Consider the following 17,041-nt stretch of genomic DNA (forward strand, 5'->3'; position numbering starts at 1 on the left):
CCTGGTCTCTACTAAAAATACTAAAAAAAAAAAAAAAAAAGCTGGGCATGGTGGCACCTGCTTGTAGTCCCACCTACTCAGCATACTGAGGCAGGAGAATTGCTTGAACCAGGGAGTCTGAGGTTGCGTGAGCTGAAGCCGCACAACTGCACTGCAGCCTGGTGACAGTGAGACTCTGTTTCAAAAAAAAAAAAAAAAAAAAAGGATTGATAGGCATTCTGACTAAATGTTCCCTTTCTTCCTCTTCACCAAAACACCAACTTGCAGATTGAACATGGACATGTAGTTCTTAACAAGAACATGCCATTTACCTCAGGAAATATCAAGTGGGCCCATCAGGTCCTCCAGCGACTTCGCATGTTTTGGTCAAACTTTTCCTCTCTCCGTTATCTGTGAGTAGTTAAGCTTAGATCATGGCACGTGATCCTAATGTTATGGGTGATGTTTTATACAAGGGAGTGAGCTATTCATATTAGCACTTAGGAAGCCGTTGCCCTGTTTACTTCTGTCACTGGTTGGGTTTGTGGAGAGGGATCATCCCCACGGTTTTGGAATATTTATAACGGGACTCTTAGAACTTGATATGCTTACATGTTTTCTGGTCCTTGTTTCTTTTCACTTGTCTTTTCCACCTGCCATGTGTGGAGTTTTTTGCTGTAATTGCTTTTCCTTTTTCCAATAAGTAACACTGCTATTGTTATCCAGTCTTTGTGTCTCTTTCTTCTCTTCTTTGGAGCTGGTAGCTTGTTGCTATCAATGTTTGGTAACACCTTTGGAGTTTCATTCATTTTATAGCTTTATCTTTTAAAGTAAAAGCAATTCATAGACAATGAATTGTTTCTCTTTCTGACTGTTTCTTTTCCTGGTTGTTTGTAGTGCATTATCATATTTTATATATTTTATATTGTATATTGTATTATACAGTTATCAAGCTGAAATCTGTGTAATATATAAATAAGCCAGTAGAAAAACCTTATTCTTACAGATTTTTGGGCAATCCTGATCATGCCTTAGTTTATCAAAAGTATGTTGAAATGACCACTTTGCTTGAACAATTTGAAAATCTTATCTATAATGAATGGAAAAGTAATGTGGATGAAATCTGCGAATTCAATCTGAATCAGCCCTTGGTAAAATTCAGTTCCATAAATGGTCTTCTCTGTGTCAACTTTGACCCAAAGGTAGGAATTTGACTTAAGATGATTTATAAGTACTCTTTTTAAGCGTATTTCTGATATTTCCAGTCATTTGTAATTTATTTTGGGAAAATAACAAAGTTGTGAGGAATATAACTGTAAACAATTTCTAGTAAGTCTTTGTTGTAGAGATTTGTTTCTCAGATTCTAATTACTTTATTAATTTGTAGTGTAATTATTTCTTTACCACCCCACCCTCACTAGATAATGAGCCACTGAGAGTAGCATTCGTTTCATTGAGTCTTTATGCTCTGTGTTTCTAGTGTAGCGTCTGGCACTTTGTAACACTTAGTAAATGTTAGCTCAACTGAATTGAATCATTTGTCTTTACCAGATAGTTTCTGGCCTAAATACATTCATAACATACACCAGTTTTTTAGTTAGTTAAAATTTCATCAAAAGACATGTCATGCTTTTGATGAACAGTGATAAATTTTAATTTATCATTTCTTTCAAAGGGACAGTAGCTTATATATGATAATTAAATTGATGGTAATTTTAAAAAACATAAAACACATTAATATAAAAATATTAACAGTTAAATAATATCCAGGATGAATATTATCTTTATTGAACAGGTCTTCTGTTACTGCACAGTAAATCATGAAACAAAGGAAATTTCATATATTTTCTCAAAGGAAATTTCATTTTCTCATAATTTCATTATGTGTTATGTAACAATGGGACTTTGTTACCATTTATATATGGATATATAATTATACAATATGTGCATATATTTAATAAATACTAGATGCGCATGTATATATGTGTATATACATATTATATATTTTAAATAACGGATCTCCATGTCTGGCAGTTTGTTAGATATGAGACTCAAAATGAGTTTTCTTTTGTATTTAGTACCATGGATATGCTTTACGGTAGCAGGCAAGCTTATAAGAATATCTATTTGTTGCAAATCAAAACCTCATTGAGATACCATCTCACGCCAATTAGAATGGCGATCATTAAAAAGTTAAGAGACAAGAGATGCTGGAGAGGGTCTGGAGAAATAGGAATATTTTTACATTGTTGGTGGGAATGTAAATTGGTTCAGCCATTGTGGAAAATAGTGTGGCAGTTCCTCATGGATCTATAATTAGAAATGCCAGTTGACCTAGCAATTCCATTACTGGGTAGATACACAAAGAATATAAATTGTTCTATTATAAAGACACATGTACATGTATGTTTATTGCAGCACTGTTTCCAATAGCAAAGACTTGGAACCAATCCATGTGCCCATCAATGATAGACTGGATAAAGAAAATGTGGCACATATACACCATAGAATACTATGCAGCCACAAAAAAGGATGAGTTCATGTCCTTTGCAGAGACATGGATGAAGCTGGGAACCATCATTCTCAGCAAACGGATACAAGAACAGAAAACCAAACACTGCATGTTCTCACTCATAATTGGGAGTCGAACACTGAGAACACATGGACACAGGGAGGGGAACATCACACACCAGGGACCAGCAGGGTGTTGGGGATTAGGTGAGGGATAGCATTAGGAGAAATACCTAATGTAGATGATGGGTTGATGGATGCAGCCAACTACCATGGTGTGTGTACACCTGTATAACAAACCCACATGTTCTGCAATTGTACCCCAGAACTTAAAGTACAATAAAAAAAGAAAATCTGTTTGTGGTTTCCATGACAAAACACAAAGTGCCTTGAACATCTAGCTGAATTTTTAGGGGTGAAGATTGTACATTCACTATTAGTGATTAGCTGGAGTTTCTTGACAGTCCAAGTGCATGCCTAGGAAGTGGGAAAGTTAGCCTCACTGAGTTCAGTAGGCAAACTCTACACCCGAATTCTGATCTGTTTTCCTAAAATATATACAGAGAATAATTGACTTGATTTTGCCAGTAAAACTCAGCACACATACCTAAATATATGATACAGAGACCTGAGGATTCTCTCTACTTTCTGATTTCATGAAACCAATTTATAGAAACTAATTTCTTGAGATGTTTTAGGGATAATTCATATACCTTTACTGTATTACAGAAAGTATGATTTTTATTTTTTAAAAATGTATGAAACAAAAGCCTATTTACCTTGATGATTTGAAAATATAGTAATCCTTGGATAACATCATAAGTGTTTCAAGTTAAACTTGAGTTAAAATAGAATTACCGTATGAAAATATGCAATGATTTTAATAATTTTATTTTAATAGCTAGTGGCTGTATTGAGAGAAGTGAAATATCTTTTGATGTTGAAGAAGCAGGACATACCAGATTCAGCTTTAACCATCTTCAGAAAAAGAAACACTATTTCAAAGGTTTGTGTTTTTTAAAAAAGACACTAGGGCCTATTATGAATAGAACTAATTAGCATTTTAGTTGTTAATGTATAGACCTATATGACATTTTTACGGGTTTAAGGTAGAGAACGTAGCTAACATACTTGGCACTTTTTGTTTTCGGCTTTCTTTGCTCAGTACGTTGGAAATCTTGACCTTCTTGTGCAAGGATATAATAAGCTGAAACAGACGCTCCTAGAAGTTGAATACCCTCTGATCGAAGATGAGTTGAGGGCAGTTGACGAGCAGCTGACAGCAGCCACCACGTGGCTGACATGGCAGGACGACTGTTGGAGCTACATCGAGAGGGTGAGGGCGGCCACAGTCGAGTTGGAGCGCAGAGTTGAGCACACACAGAGCAATGTGAAGGTGATCCAAGAGACCATGAGGGCCTGGGCTGGGTGTGCCCTGCCTCCCAGGAGAGAGCACAGACGAGAGGCGGCCTTCACTTTGGAGGACAAGGGTGATTTGTTTACAAAAAAATACAAGTTAATCCAAGAAGATGGCCACAAGATCCACAGCTTGGTGGAGGTAACGGCTTTTAAGCTTTCAAGATGTATAGATCTTTGCAGAGTTCAGAGAAGAGCAAAAATCCTTAGCCTAATAATGTGGGACTCTTCTATCAAGCCTGAAAGAGCTTTATGAATGGTTTTATTAGGCATTTATAGTGGGGGAATTTGTGTTACTTGCCTGCACTTTCTGTAGCCCTCGCTACTCTCACTCCTGAGGGAAGAGATAAGAATGTGAGATGTGTCGATTAAACAGAAAGGCTGGTGATAGAATCTTTATCTTGTCACAGTAGCGTCCTCTTTTGGATGCTCTTAATAGCTACCACTGTTTGCTGACTGGCTCGTACGTGCCAAACACCTGCTTACGTCATCTCAAGGAACCCTCTCAACCATCTCCTGAGGATGGCAACAGTAATTACTCTCCTTTTAGCGAAGATTTGAGTTCCTAAAACAGTAATAGGCACTAATCTAGAAATACGGATTTAAGAGAAAACAGAAAACATTTTTAAAAGGCAGAAGGCAGAAAAATAAAAGCAACCCCCCCCCAAAACAAAAATCCTTTATTTCATGGAGCTTACACTCTAGTCAGGGAAGTTAGCAAGAAACAAGAACAAACAGTTGATATGTCAGTTGTAATAGGAGCCATGATGAAAAATAGAGTAGAGCAAGTGGGATAGGGAGTCGCCTGGGGGAGGGGTGGTTGGGAAGGGCTGTTTCCTAAGACAGGATTTCTGCAGAGAACCGACAGTGAACAAAGCATATGGCTATCAGGAGAAGGATGTTCTGGAGAACCAAGGTATGGATGCTTTGAGGTGGGAGCAGCCTGGCCTGTCCCAGGATCAGTCAGCAAACTGGGATCAGAATTCACAAGGGGTGTGGTAGCAGAGGATGGAGTTTAAAAGGGACTAACAGCACATCACATGGGGTTAGCAGGCTGTTACGAGGGCTTTGGGTTTTACTATTAGAGGAAAGAGCAGCCAGAGACTTGCTGCTGAAAAGCTTTCCCTGTGGAGGGTAAGCCACAGGGGAGCAAGGAAGCTACTCAGCAGAGAGGCTCTTCAGACCCTATTCTAATAATCCAGGTAGGAGGTGATGCTGCCTTGGGTTATGCTGCTAGTGATCAAGGTAGTTCATATCCTGCATATATTTTCAAGGCAGAGCGAGCAGAATTTGCTTTGAGGAATCAGAGGAGAGAGAAGTCAGGGATGATTTCAAGGTTTTTGGTCTGAGTTACTGGACTGGAGTTGCCCCTTAATGATATGGGAAGATTGTGGTGAGCAGATTTTGTAGGGGGCAAAAAAAAAAAAAGGTTCGGTTTTAGATACGTTAGTTAGAGATGCTTGTCCTAAGGGACATTCTGAGTAGACTAGAATTGCAAGTGTGTCTCGCGTTCAGGAGAAAATTCAAGTAAGTAACAGAGAATTGAGATTCACGCACATATGTATGGCATTTAGAGCCATATATTTAGATTAAGAACATGTAGGAACTGGAGATAGAAAAGAGGTCCAAAAATGAGACTTGAAGTCCTCCCTAGGTCAGAGGAAAATGCAGCACAGGGTACTGAAGAAGAGAGAGTGTTGTCCTGGCAACCAATGGAGAAGGAATTTCGAGGAGGAGGAAGAGCTCCACTCTGTCCCATCCTGGCATAGGACCTGAAAATAAAGACGGAGGTTCACTCTCAGATCTGGCAACATGGAAGTCATTGGGATGAGAAGAGGTGATTGCATGCGGTGGCGGAGTGGAAGCCTGATGAGAGTGGGCTGACGAGAGAATGGGGAAATGTGAGTGGAGACAGCCAGGGAGATCCTGAGGAGCTCTGCTGTGGGCGAACCGAGAACCGGACAGTGCCTGCGGCCTGTGTATCAGGGTAGGGAGGGTTTTATTTTTAATAGTGGTTGATGTTTCAGGATGTTTGTATGTTAATCACAGTGATCGAGGAAGGAGAAAAAGTTGTTGGAAGAAAGCCATTGAGGGAATGGGATTTAATAAATGCCTGTAGAAGGTATCTTTAGATAGGAGCACAGAGCATTCATCTGTAGTATGGGATGGAGGAATGTGGTGCTCACAGATGTGCAGTGCTGATGATGGGAACTTAGGGAGTTGATTTCTTGTTGTTCCTATTTCTTAAGGGAAAAAGGGATGGGAATGAAAGAGCATATTGTTTCCTCTGTGCATCCTTCTTATGCGGAGTCTTCTCTATAGACAGGCACAGCCCTCAAACCACGAATACTCTCCTCTGGGCAAGACAGACCACACAACACACACACAGAATTTCTCTCTCTCTTTCTCTCTAACACACACACACTCACACACACATACTCTCTTTTTCTGTCACACCACACACTCTCACATATCACACACACCCCCTCTCACATACACCCTTTCTCTCACATTCACACACACACGTGCACACACACACACACACACACACACACAGACACACACACATACTGCATCTGTCATGAAGTACCACAATGTGGGATAGGGAAAATGTCCTTGGTAGAGGCTGGAAACCAGAGTCTTCTAGAGGCTGGGCCTGAATTTTCTCATATGTAAAATAAAGGTCTTTCTCTCTGGGCTAACTCAGCAGAACAGGAAGTAGATGACGGTTTTCCTGCTGAGAATTGCATACAACCCATTATTTAGTCTTGGCAGTTCATCGGCACTCACTTACTTGAGAAATACTTAACTGTGAGCCTTGTACCCAGCACCTTTCTCGGTTTTTGAAATATGAAAGAGAGCAGAGCAAAGATCCTTGCTCTCATGGAGCTTGAGTCTTGTGAGGGGTGAGAGAATAAGCACTGACATGGTAAGTCACGGTGTGTTAGAACTGGTACATGCTACAGGAAAAAGATCAAATGGGAGCAAGGCAAGGGAATTCTGGAAGGTGGGGTTGAGGATGCAGTTGTAAGTAGGATGATCAGAGTAGGCCTCAACCAGAAAGTGAAATTTGAACACACACTTGACAAAGGTGATAGAGTCAGCCAAGTGGGCCTGTGGGTGAAGAGTGTCCCAGGCAGAGAAGAGGGCTGGTGGGCGGGAGCTCCCTGTGCATGCTGGAGGAAGAGCAGGGATGCGGTGTCCGGGGAGTACAGGGAGCTGAGTGGAGAATTGCTGAGGTGAGGTTGGATGCTAAGCTGCGTGGGAGGGACCGGCAGCCAGTGGAGACTTCTTAGGCTGGCTTTTGCTCTGAGGTATGTGACACTGCAGAATTTTAAGGAGGAGAGTAAATACAATCTTACTTTCATTCTAAAAGAAATTACGACCATTGTGTTGAGACTCTCCACAGGGAGGCAAAGGAAGAGGCAGGGTGACCTGGTAGGTTGCCGTTCTTGCTGGTAATCTCGGGGTTCCGTATGTTGAGGCAGCTGTAGCGAAATACTGTAAACTGGGTAGCTGAGAAACAACAGAAATGGCTTTCTCATAGTTCTTGAGATCCAGGTGCCAGCACGATCAGTTTCTGGTGAGGGCCCCTCTTCTAGGTTGCAGACAGCCAACTTCTCACTGTGTCCTCACACGGGGGAAGGGACACACGAGTTCCCCTGGGCCTGTTTTATATAGGCACTAGTCCCATTCAGGAAGTCTCTGCCTCATGACCTAACCACTTCCTCCTAACCCCCTCGCCAATACCATCTTCTTGGCCGTTAATGTTTTAATATTCCAATTTTGAGAGTACATAAGCATTCAGAGCATGGCACAAGCATGTAACAGATGATGGTGTTGGACCAGGGTGGTAACAGTGAAAGTGATTAGAAGTAGTTGGATTCTAGATATATTTTGAATTAAGTGGAGCAAACATAAATTCCTAAAGACTGGATGTGGAGCATGAAAGAAAGACAAGTTAAAGATTATTCTACACATTTTGTCATGATCAACCGGAAAGGTGAAGTTGCAGTTCATTCAGATGGGGAAGGGTTTGATGGGGAGAGACTTAGCAGGGCAGGTCACGATTTCAGTTTTAGGCATTTCCAGTTTGACGTGTTAATTAGCCAAGTAGAGGAGTTGAGTGGGCTATTGGATTTATTCATTTAGAGTTAGGGGAGAGGGGTCCAGACTGAAAACACAAATGAAAGAGGAGTGGGTGGCAATGATATTTAAGCCAGGAGATTGGATGAGATCACTGAGAACATGCATCTAGCTAGAGAAGAGAAAAAAATCAAGAACTATCGGCTGGACCACCATTCTTCTCTTAGGAGACTGGGGAGAAGAAGGACCAGCCAAAGATACAGAAAAGGAAAGACGAGACAGTAGGAGGAAAACCAGGACAGGGGGCTGAGTGAAGAAAAGGTTTGAAGGGTAACAGATTTTCTTACCAAAAAGCAAAGTACAGTACGTTTACTCTGCTCCAGGGAATATGGAGAAGAAAAAAAGAAGTACATAATTAACATGGGTTTTCAAGATTTCTGTTGACTTGACAAGTTTTCTGAAATTTCTAAGAAAGTTTTAATTTTCCCATGGATGACAATTTGCTAGGACAAAGACTTTGTTTCTGTCTTCCTTGAATACTGCTTGAAATAGCATCCTAAGGCTGCCATGACAAGATCTGCAAACAGGGTGTGTTGAAATGAAAGAAGTTTATTCTCTCACAGGCCAGAGGCTAGAAGTCTGAAGTCAAAGTACGGGCAGGCCCCTCACTCTGAAGTCTCTGCCAAAGGCCTGGGTAGCCTAGAGAGACTCTAGGGGTGTTCTGACGTGTAAAGGAGGTATTTATCTGGAAGTTAATTTGTTTTTCAGCAGTATCTTAACTAAGTCATGCCATGGACTATTTCTAGTTGTTCACTGAAATGCTGTGAATTATTCTGTGACTTTGAAGACACCTCTACAACTGTTATATGTGTTAGAATCTGTCTCATAGAAGACAGATGATGGATTGCAATTAGTTTTTTTCTGTTACATTTTCTTGATAATAAAAAAAGCACTCCCCAAACTCCAAGGATTTTTAAACCATTAAGATTTATGAATCCTGATGAAAATGCTTTAAAAGCATGGCCAAGACGTGACTAGAAAGTGCCATAAAACAAGGTTTTGCAGTGTTATCTCAGAGAAAAATGTTAGAATTTTTTCTACATTAATAAATATAGAAATAAATGGATTCTCTTCTTTTCATCCTTAAGGCAAAAACTAAGAAGCTTTGAAATCACAGTTCTCAATCTGAGAATGGAAGAGAGCTTCTGCCTTGAGGGAATGCAAGCCAGCTTTAAAATGGAAACTAAATGATTATTTGTTTCCATAAGTTGGGTCTTTTAAGTGATTGTTTTCCTGTTGACTTAGCACATGATGTTGACTCTAGTTCTCAGGCTTCTGGTGAGGAGCATGGTTTGGGGAAAAGCAGTAGAAATACGGCCCGCCCACGGTGAGGCAGTTCTGCCTTTTGCATGTTGCATCTTTGCTGGCCAGTGGGGTGTCAGTGAGTGGTCTGGAGTCAGTTAAAGATAGAAGAGAGATGCAGGACCATTGAAGATTGGGTCTGGAAGGGATCTGAGTGATCATTCAGTGATCTAAAGCTCTCTTCTCTTCCTTCTGCTCTCTTTACCCTAATGTGCTAAATATACAGCATTTCTCATCAGTGTGACTGCAGTGATGTAAACTGTATCTTTTTGTGTGAAATAGTGTGTATGATTGTGTCGTGATGGGAAAGGCCCTACCCTGGGAGGTCAAGAGGGCTGGTTTCTAGTCCTAGCTCAGCTATTAACTTCCCACTAGTGTGACACTGAATGCGTATGAGGTCTTTGTTTTCATATCTGTGTTAGTCTGTATTCATATTGTTGTGAAGAACTACCTGAGACGGTCATTTATGAAGAAAAGAGGTTTAATTGACTCACAGTTCTACATGGGTTGGGAGGCCTCAGGAAACTTAGAATCATGGCAGAAGGTAAAGGGGAAGCAAGATTCATCTTACATGGTGACAGGAGAGGGGGGTGGAGAGAGAGAGAGAGAGAGAGAGAGAGAGAGAGAGAGAGAGAAGGGGAAGAGCCACACACTTATCAACCAACCAGATCCCATGAGAGTTCCATCTAGAGAACAACAAGTAGCAGGTTGGGGCGAGGAGTCTGCCTCCATGATTCAGTCACCTTCCACCAGGCTACAAACTCAACATGTGGAGATTACAATTCAAGATTAGATTTGGGTGGGGACCCAGAGACAAACTATATCAATATCTTTAAGATAAAGAGACTTAACAAGATGGTCTCTAAGCATTCTTCTTCAGCTCTAAGACCTATACTTTGCCCTTTTAGTCCCTACAAAGGGGTCAGGGCAGCTGTGTATACTTTTCTAGGATGTGTACTGCACAATTCCAGGGTTGCATGTCACATGATTACACAGAAGTGAATTGTTCCACCTGGCTGGTGGGCAACACAGCATTCCTGAGAAGGAGTAGCTCTTAAATTTGTTTGAGGGCTAGGATTCTCTCCTCTATGCCCTGCCTTTTAAGGATCTATACTCACCTCTCTAGTTCTGATTCTTGCTTAAAGCACATACTTTTGCATCTGGATCATATATCCATAGTAAAGAATGTCAAAGCAGAGAGTCCACCTTATAATCAGCTCTCATTCCAATGTCTCCTTTGCTCTGTGCTGTGGTTCCTGCCTTGGGCATCTGCTGTCTGGTCTGTATAGACTGTGCAAGTTTAGCCACTCAGATAGCCTCTCTGGAATCAACTTTGCTGCCCACCCGACCTTTTGAAACATGTGTCTCTGGGCCAAGCACTCCATGTGCTTAGCCTGTAGTGGTCTTTAACTATACCTCTGTCTTCAGGCCCTATTTTTGCCCCAACTGGCTTGTCCATTATGTCACCCAAACTCTTGGGAGATGAGATGGTCAGATGCAAGAAGCTCATATCGTTGAGACACGAAGGGAGCTCAGAACTTCCTGTTCCACAAGTTGCTTATCATAGATGATTTGCAAAAAAAAAAAAAAAAAAAAATTCTTTGTGCTTAAACAAGGTCTAAAAACAATTGGGCTAAACCACATTCAGTGGACTTTATTTTATTTTAACTTTTAAGTTGAGGGGAATATGTGTAGGTTTGTTAGATAGGTAAACATGTGTCATGCAGGTTTGTTGTACAAATTATTGTATCACGCAGGTATTAAGCCTAGTATCCATTAGTTATTTTTTCTGATCCTCTCCCTCCTTCCCACCTCCATCCTCCTTTAGGCCCCAGTGTGTGCTGTTCCCTTCTACGTGTCCACGTGTTCTCATCACTTAGCTCCCACTTAAAAGTGAGAACATGCAGTATTTGGTTTTCTAATCCTGCATTAGTTTGCTGAGGATAATGGCCTCCAGCTCCATCCATGTTCCTGCAAAGGACATGCTCTCATTCTTTTTTATGGCTGCATAGTGGTCCATGGTGTACATGTACCACATTTTCTTGATCTAGTGTATCATTGATGGGCACTTAGGGTGATTCCATGTCTTTGCTATTGTGAATAGTGCTGCAGTGAACACACATGTGCATGTCTTTATAATAGAAAGATGTATATTCCTTTTGGTACGTACCAGTGATGGGATTGCTGGCTCAAATGGTATTCCTGCTTTTAGCTCTTTGAGGAATTTCCACACTGTCTTCTACAGTGGTTGAGCTAATATATAATTTACACTCCTATCAACAGTGTATCAACATTCCTTTTTTTCTGCAACCTCATCAGCATCTGTTGTTTTTTGACTTTTCAGTATTAGCCTCAATGTGCTTTAATAAAGTAGGTACATTGTGATACTCCAAGAATGGCATAGAGTACACAGTACTTCCCTGACTTGATAATCTTCAGATGTTCCAGAACAGTGTTCTCTGAAGGACCAGTTTGATGGATCTCTTTATTTATAGGGAAGGCCCTGGAAGGCAAAGTCTAAGAACACAGAGTTAGTGACAGAGCAAAAACTAGAGCCCAGGTCCATTATCTCTAGAATTTATCTGGAGCTAGTATATTTCCTGCCTGTATCTGAAGATAGCAATCTTTGTAGTGAACTTTCCTTGAAAAAATGACTTTTGAATGTATTTCGTGTGTGAACTTAATGTTCTAAATTCCTGCTTAGATCTTTGACATGTAGCTTAAGGTTCTGCAACTTAGTATTTGAATGTTCCTGTCTTGGGCACAAAAATGCAGTCTCTTCTTTTACAAACTATTTAAATGAAAAGGTTTCATTTTAATGCTATTTATTTATTTAGATTCGTCTACTAATACTTGTCTGTTTCTAGGAAAATAGGAAGCTCTTCAAAGCTGATCCCTCTCTGGATACTTGGAAAATTTATGTAGAATTCATTGATGACATTGTGGTGGAAGGCTTTTTTCAGGCTATAATGCATGACTTAGACTTCTTTCTGAAGAATACAGAGAAACAGTTGAAACCAGCACCATTTTTTCAAGCACAAATGATCTTACTGCCTCCCGAGATTGTGTTTAAACCTTCTCTAGACAGAGAGGCTGCGGATGGCTTCTATGATCTGGTAGAAGAAATGCTATGCAGTAGTTTTAGAATGTCTGCCCAGATGAACCGAATAGCAACACATCTGGAAATAAAAAATTATCAGGTATTTTCTTAGTAAATGTATATTTAACTTTCATATTAATGATTCAAAAACAAATTGTGGCTGGGTGTGGTAGCTCATGCTTGGAATCCCAGAACTTTGGGAGGCAGAGGCAAGAGGATTGCTTAAGCCTAGGAGTTCAAGACTAGCCTAAGCAGCATAGCAAGACCATCTCTACAAAAAATTAGAAAAATCAACTAGGTGGGTTGGCATGCACCTATAGTCCCAGCTACTCAGGAGGCTCAGGCAGGAAGATTGCTTGAGCCAAGGAGTTAGTGGCTGCACTGAGCTCTCGTGAAGCCAGTGCACTTCAGCTTGAGTGATAAAGTGAGACCCTGTCTCAAACAAACAAACAAACAAACAAACAAACAAACAAACAAATGCTGAAAAACTAAACCCAGAACAAATTAGGGTAATGGGAAGCACAAGGAAAACAGAAGTTGGAAAAAGCAACATGATTGTTGATTCTTCTAATCATTCTCCCTTTGAAGAATTACCTTGGTAATGTTATGTTGTAGATAATTGATAGAGCAAGATTGGTTTGAATAATAAGTGCTCTGTTTTCCTCTCATTTAGAATGATATGGATAATATGTTAGGCCTGGCAGAGGTCAGGCAGGAGATTATGAACAGAGTGGCAAATGTCATCAAAAAAGTCTTAGATTTTAGAAATACCCTGGAGACCCATGCTTACCTCTGGGTGGATGATCGAGCTGCGTTTATGAAGCATTTTCTCTTGTACGGTCACGCTGTATCTTCTGAGGAAATGGATGCTCATACGAACGAAGAAATTCCCGAACAACCACCAACTCTTGAGCAATTCAAAGAACAGGCAAGGAAAACCCTTAGCATTTAATGCAGCGAGCTGGCTTTTCATTGAGTTGTTCTAGTTAACTTTTTTCTAACTACAGATCGACGTTTATGAAGCTTTATATGTCCAGATGAGCAAGTTCGATGACTGCAAAGTGTTTGACAGTTGGTTCAAGGTGGACATGAAGCCTTTCAAAGTGAGCTTGTTAACCATAATTAAGAAATGGAGCTGGATGTTTCAGGAGCATCTTTTGAGATTTGTCATTGACAGGTAGCCTTTGTACTTTGGTATTCGGAATTATAGCTTCGTAAACTGTTTTGTAAAACTGAGATGTTACTTTTAAGAGTATTAATGTTGCCAGTTTGATAATAGAGATAAATAATGTTTAATCAGGTACATAATGAAAATAAGATTCAATCAGAAATCTTATACTACTAAATGTTTTAATAAACTGAATTTGTGTGTATATATGTACATATGTATTTAATAGTCTGAATGAGCTGCAAGAATTTATAAAGGAGACAGATGCAGGACTTCAGAGAATATTAAATGAAGGTGATCATGATGGTTTAGTTGACATCATGGGGCATCTTCTGGCTGTGAGAAGCCGACAGAAAGCTACTGATGAACTCTTTGAACCTCTAAAAGAAACCATCACCCTCTTGGAAAGCTATGGTCAGAAGATGCCTGAGCAAGTCTATATTCAGCTAGAGGTAGGTGCAGAGGTGAAATAATCATAATTACTGTAAATTGAGCATCTCTTTTTAGCAAAGTGCTTTACGTGCACTGTCTTACAATATCCTTACAACAGTCTATACTGTACACATTTGATGTTATCATTTTACAGGTTAGGAATCTGACGCTTAAGGAGATTTAATAACTTTCTCAAGGTCACACAAATAGAATACCCTCCTGCCTGAGCTTCCTGAGTAGCTGGGACTACAGGTGCAAGTCACCACACCTAGCTAATGTTTTAATTTTGTGTAGAGATGGTCTTGTTATGCTGCTTAGGCTGGCCTTGAACTCCTGGGCTCAAGCAATCCTCCTTGCCTTAGCCTCCCAAAGTTCTGGGATTCCAGGCATGAGCTACCATACCCTGGGTATGTTTTATGACATTATACTTACTCTTAACCACTGTGCTCCACTGCCTTCTTATTAGAAACTATGTAGGTTGTAATGAACCTGTAAGTTGCTTTTTTGAGTTCCCTTTTACCATTTTCACACATGAAATATATCCATACTTTTTTTCATTCCCCCCCCCCCCCGCAAAAAAAAAAAAAAAACTACCTGTGAGTTGAGAAGTGTTGTAGTCTTGCGAACATATCCTGGACAAAATAGGCCAGGTGTGGTGACTCACACCTGCAATCCCAGCACTGTGAGAGACCGAGGCAGGCAGATCACCTGAGGTCCAGAGTTCGAGACCAGCTTGGCCAACATGGTGAAACCCCATCTCTATTAAAAACACAAAAGATTAGCCAGGTGTGGTGGTGCATACCTGTAAATCCCAGCTACTCAAGAGGCTAAGGCAGGAGAATCACTTGAACCCAGGAGGTGGAGGTTGCAGTGAGCCAATATCATACCGCTGCACTCCAGCCTAGGGACAGAGCGAGACTCCATCTCAAAATCATCATCATCATCATAAATAAATGAGATTCAATTTGGATGGGGAAATCACTGTGTTTCCTAAACAGATTTCTATGCCATCCTCCCATTTCCATGCCGTGGAAAGATTTGGGAGCTTTTAAATAACAAAGTCTCTTTAATTATAACTGAAACCACGAACCACAGTTTCACAATTGATGTTCTTTTTCTATGCCAATATTGATATTCTATAAATTGTGTGTGTTTATGTGTCCACACATGTACTTACATTTAACCTTGCAATTGTGATCAGTTGGACACATTAACCAAAAAACTTTCACTGGATTCATTTTGTTTAGTAGTCAGAGCACAAAACGCAAATTTAGATTTGTTTTTAAGTACTGTATGAGTTCATCTTCTCTGCTTGCCTTGGCAAGTTTATTAATGTCTAAGACCACACTTCCTTTTTGCTTAAATATGCCTCATGATCCCTTATTTTAAAAATTCCTCTATAATTTCTTCCATCAATTTCTGTTTTTTCTTTTTTTATTGAGGTGAAATTTATGATTCAGATAACATATAAAAGTAACCATTTAAAAATGTACAATTTAGTACAACATTGCACAACTACCTCCTCTGTCTACTTCCAGAAATTTTCATCGCTCCCAGGAAGAAATCCCATGCTACTTCTCTGTCCCTCCCTGCTATCCTCCGCGATGCTCCACCAAGCCCTACCCACCAACGCTTGTCAGTTGCCAATCTGTTTCAGTTTTTTATGAGTTCACTTCTTCTAGACATTTCATGCAGATGGAATCATGCAATATGTGACCTATTGTGTTAGGCCTCTTTGACTTGGTATAATGTTTTCAAGGTTCGTGCACATTGTAGCATGTATCGGCATTTCATTTTTTGTGGGTGAGTAACGTTCCATTGTATGTCCATACCACAATTTGTTTATCTGCTTGTCTGTTGATGGACATTTGGGTTGTTTCCATCTTTGGGCTATTGTCAGTAGTGCTGCTATGAACATCAGTGTTTATTTGTTTGCGTATCTGTTTTCAGTTCTTTTCAGTACACCTAGGAGTGGAATTGCTGGGTAATCTGGTAATTCCATATTTAACTTTTTGAGCCATTGCCAAACTGTTTCTCACAGTGGCTGTTCTGTTTTATATTCTGTCATTTTGCTTTGTAAGGATTAAATGCAGCCAGGTATTTACAAGTGCTCTCTTAACTATGAAGACTATAAGAATGACCATATATGAATTGTTAAATTCTATTTCAGCATTAAACTGTCCTTAGAGCTTGTAATCCAGTGAGACATGGAGCAAGATGACAAGTTCTAGACAGATAGATACATATCAAGACCAAGAGATAAAACAGTTACAGTAGAAGCAACTGTAAATACTTCCTTTTTCTAGGAAGATTTATATATTCCTTAAATCAGATGCTGGACCTTAAACTATATCTCACAGAGAAAGTAGTCATAACATAAGTAATTGATGAGGGAATTTTAGACACGGCCTCCAGAATTTGTATTATAACAGTTTGGTTCACTCCTTCAGGTGATGATAGTACTGAAAGTATTAAGCTTTTCAACATTTCAAAAGCAGGATACAATTTTAGTTGTGTATCAGTAATTTAGGCTTGCCAGGAGGAAAAATAAGATTCACAGGCAGTATATGGTATATTTGGAGGGTAACAGGGACCAATTTTATTTTAATTTAAGCAACTTTAAGTGATAGTTACTTTCATTTTCTCCTTTATTATTTTGAGAAGTCATAACGCTTAGCAAATACTTATCTATGCTTAGTTCTGTGTGAAAACACCCTGAAGTCTGGCTGTGCCTACTAAGAGTTGAAGTATGACTTCCTTTAAGTCAAGGGGACTCAGCACCTGCACTTTGATCTTTCTGTTGGTGCACCATCTCTTCAGTCTTCTGCCTCTTTCCATTGCCGTTAGATCCATTTTAATTCAATTCTTGTTATGTCTCACTTCAACCACAGCAGTTACTCCTTAATGCATCCCATTTCTGTTCACACCCCACCTACAATATACTCTGAAAGAAGATGAATATTCTAATCTACATGATTTATCCAGTC

The 17,041-nt window shown here is 40.0% G+C and overlaps 1 protein-coding gene across 1 annotated transcript in view; it reads left to right on the forward strand.

Annotated features, from left to right (window-relative positions):
• DNAH11 (dynein axonemal heavy chain 11) overlaps nucleotides 1-17,041 on the forward strand; it is a 396,587-nt gene that overhangs the window by 66,232 nt on the left and 313,314 nt on the right. The window contains exons 11-18 of the mRNA XM_074379604.1: nucleotides 268-392; nucleotides 986-1,181; nucleotides 3,392-3,496; nucleotides 3,656-4,048; nucleotides 12,222-12,554; nucleotides 13,128-13,382; nucleotides 13,462-13,631; nucleotides 13,852-14,074. Of these exons, the coding sequence (XP_074235705.1) occupies nucleotides 268-392; nucleotides 986-1,181; nucleotides 3,392-3,496; nucleotides 3,656-4,048; nucleotides 12,222-12,554; nucleotides 13,128-13,382; nucleotides 13,462-13,631; nucleotides 13,852-14,074 (1,800 nt within the window). The remainder of the gene's footprint in view (nucleotides 1-267; nucleotides 393-985; nucleotides 1,182-3,391; nucleotides 3,497-3,655; nucleotides 4,049-12,221; nucleotides 12,555-13,127; nucleotides 13,383-13,461; nucleotides 13,632-13,851; nucleotides 14,075-17,041) is intronic.

This window comes from Saimiri boliviensis, chromosome 10 (genome assembly GCF_048565385.1).
Source record: "Saimiri boliviensis isolate mSaiBol1 chromosome 10, mSaiBol1.pri, whole genome shotgun sequence".
Lineage (NCBI taxonomy): Eukaryota > Metazoa > Chordata > Mammalia > Primates > Cebidae > Saimiri > Saimiri boliviensis.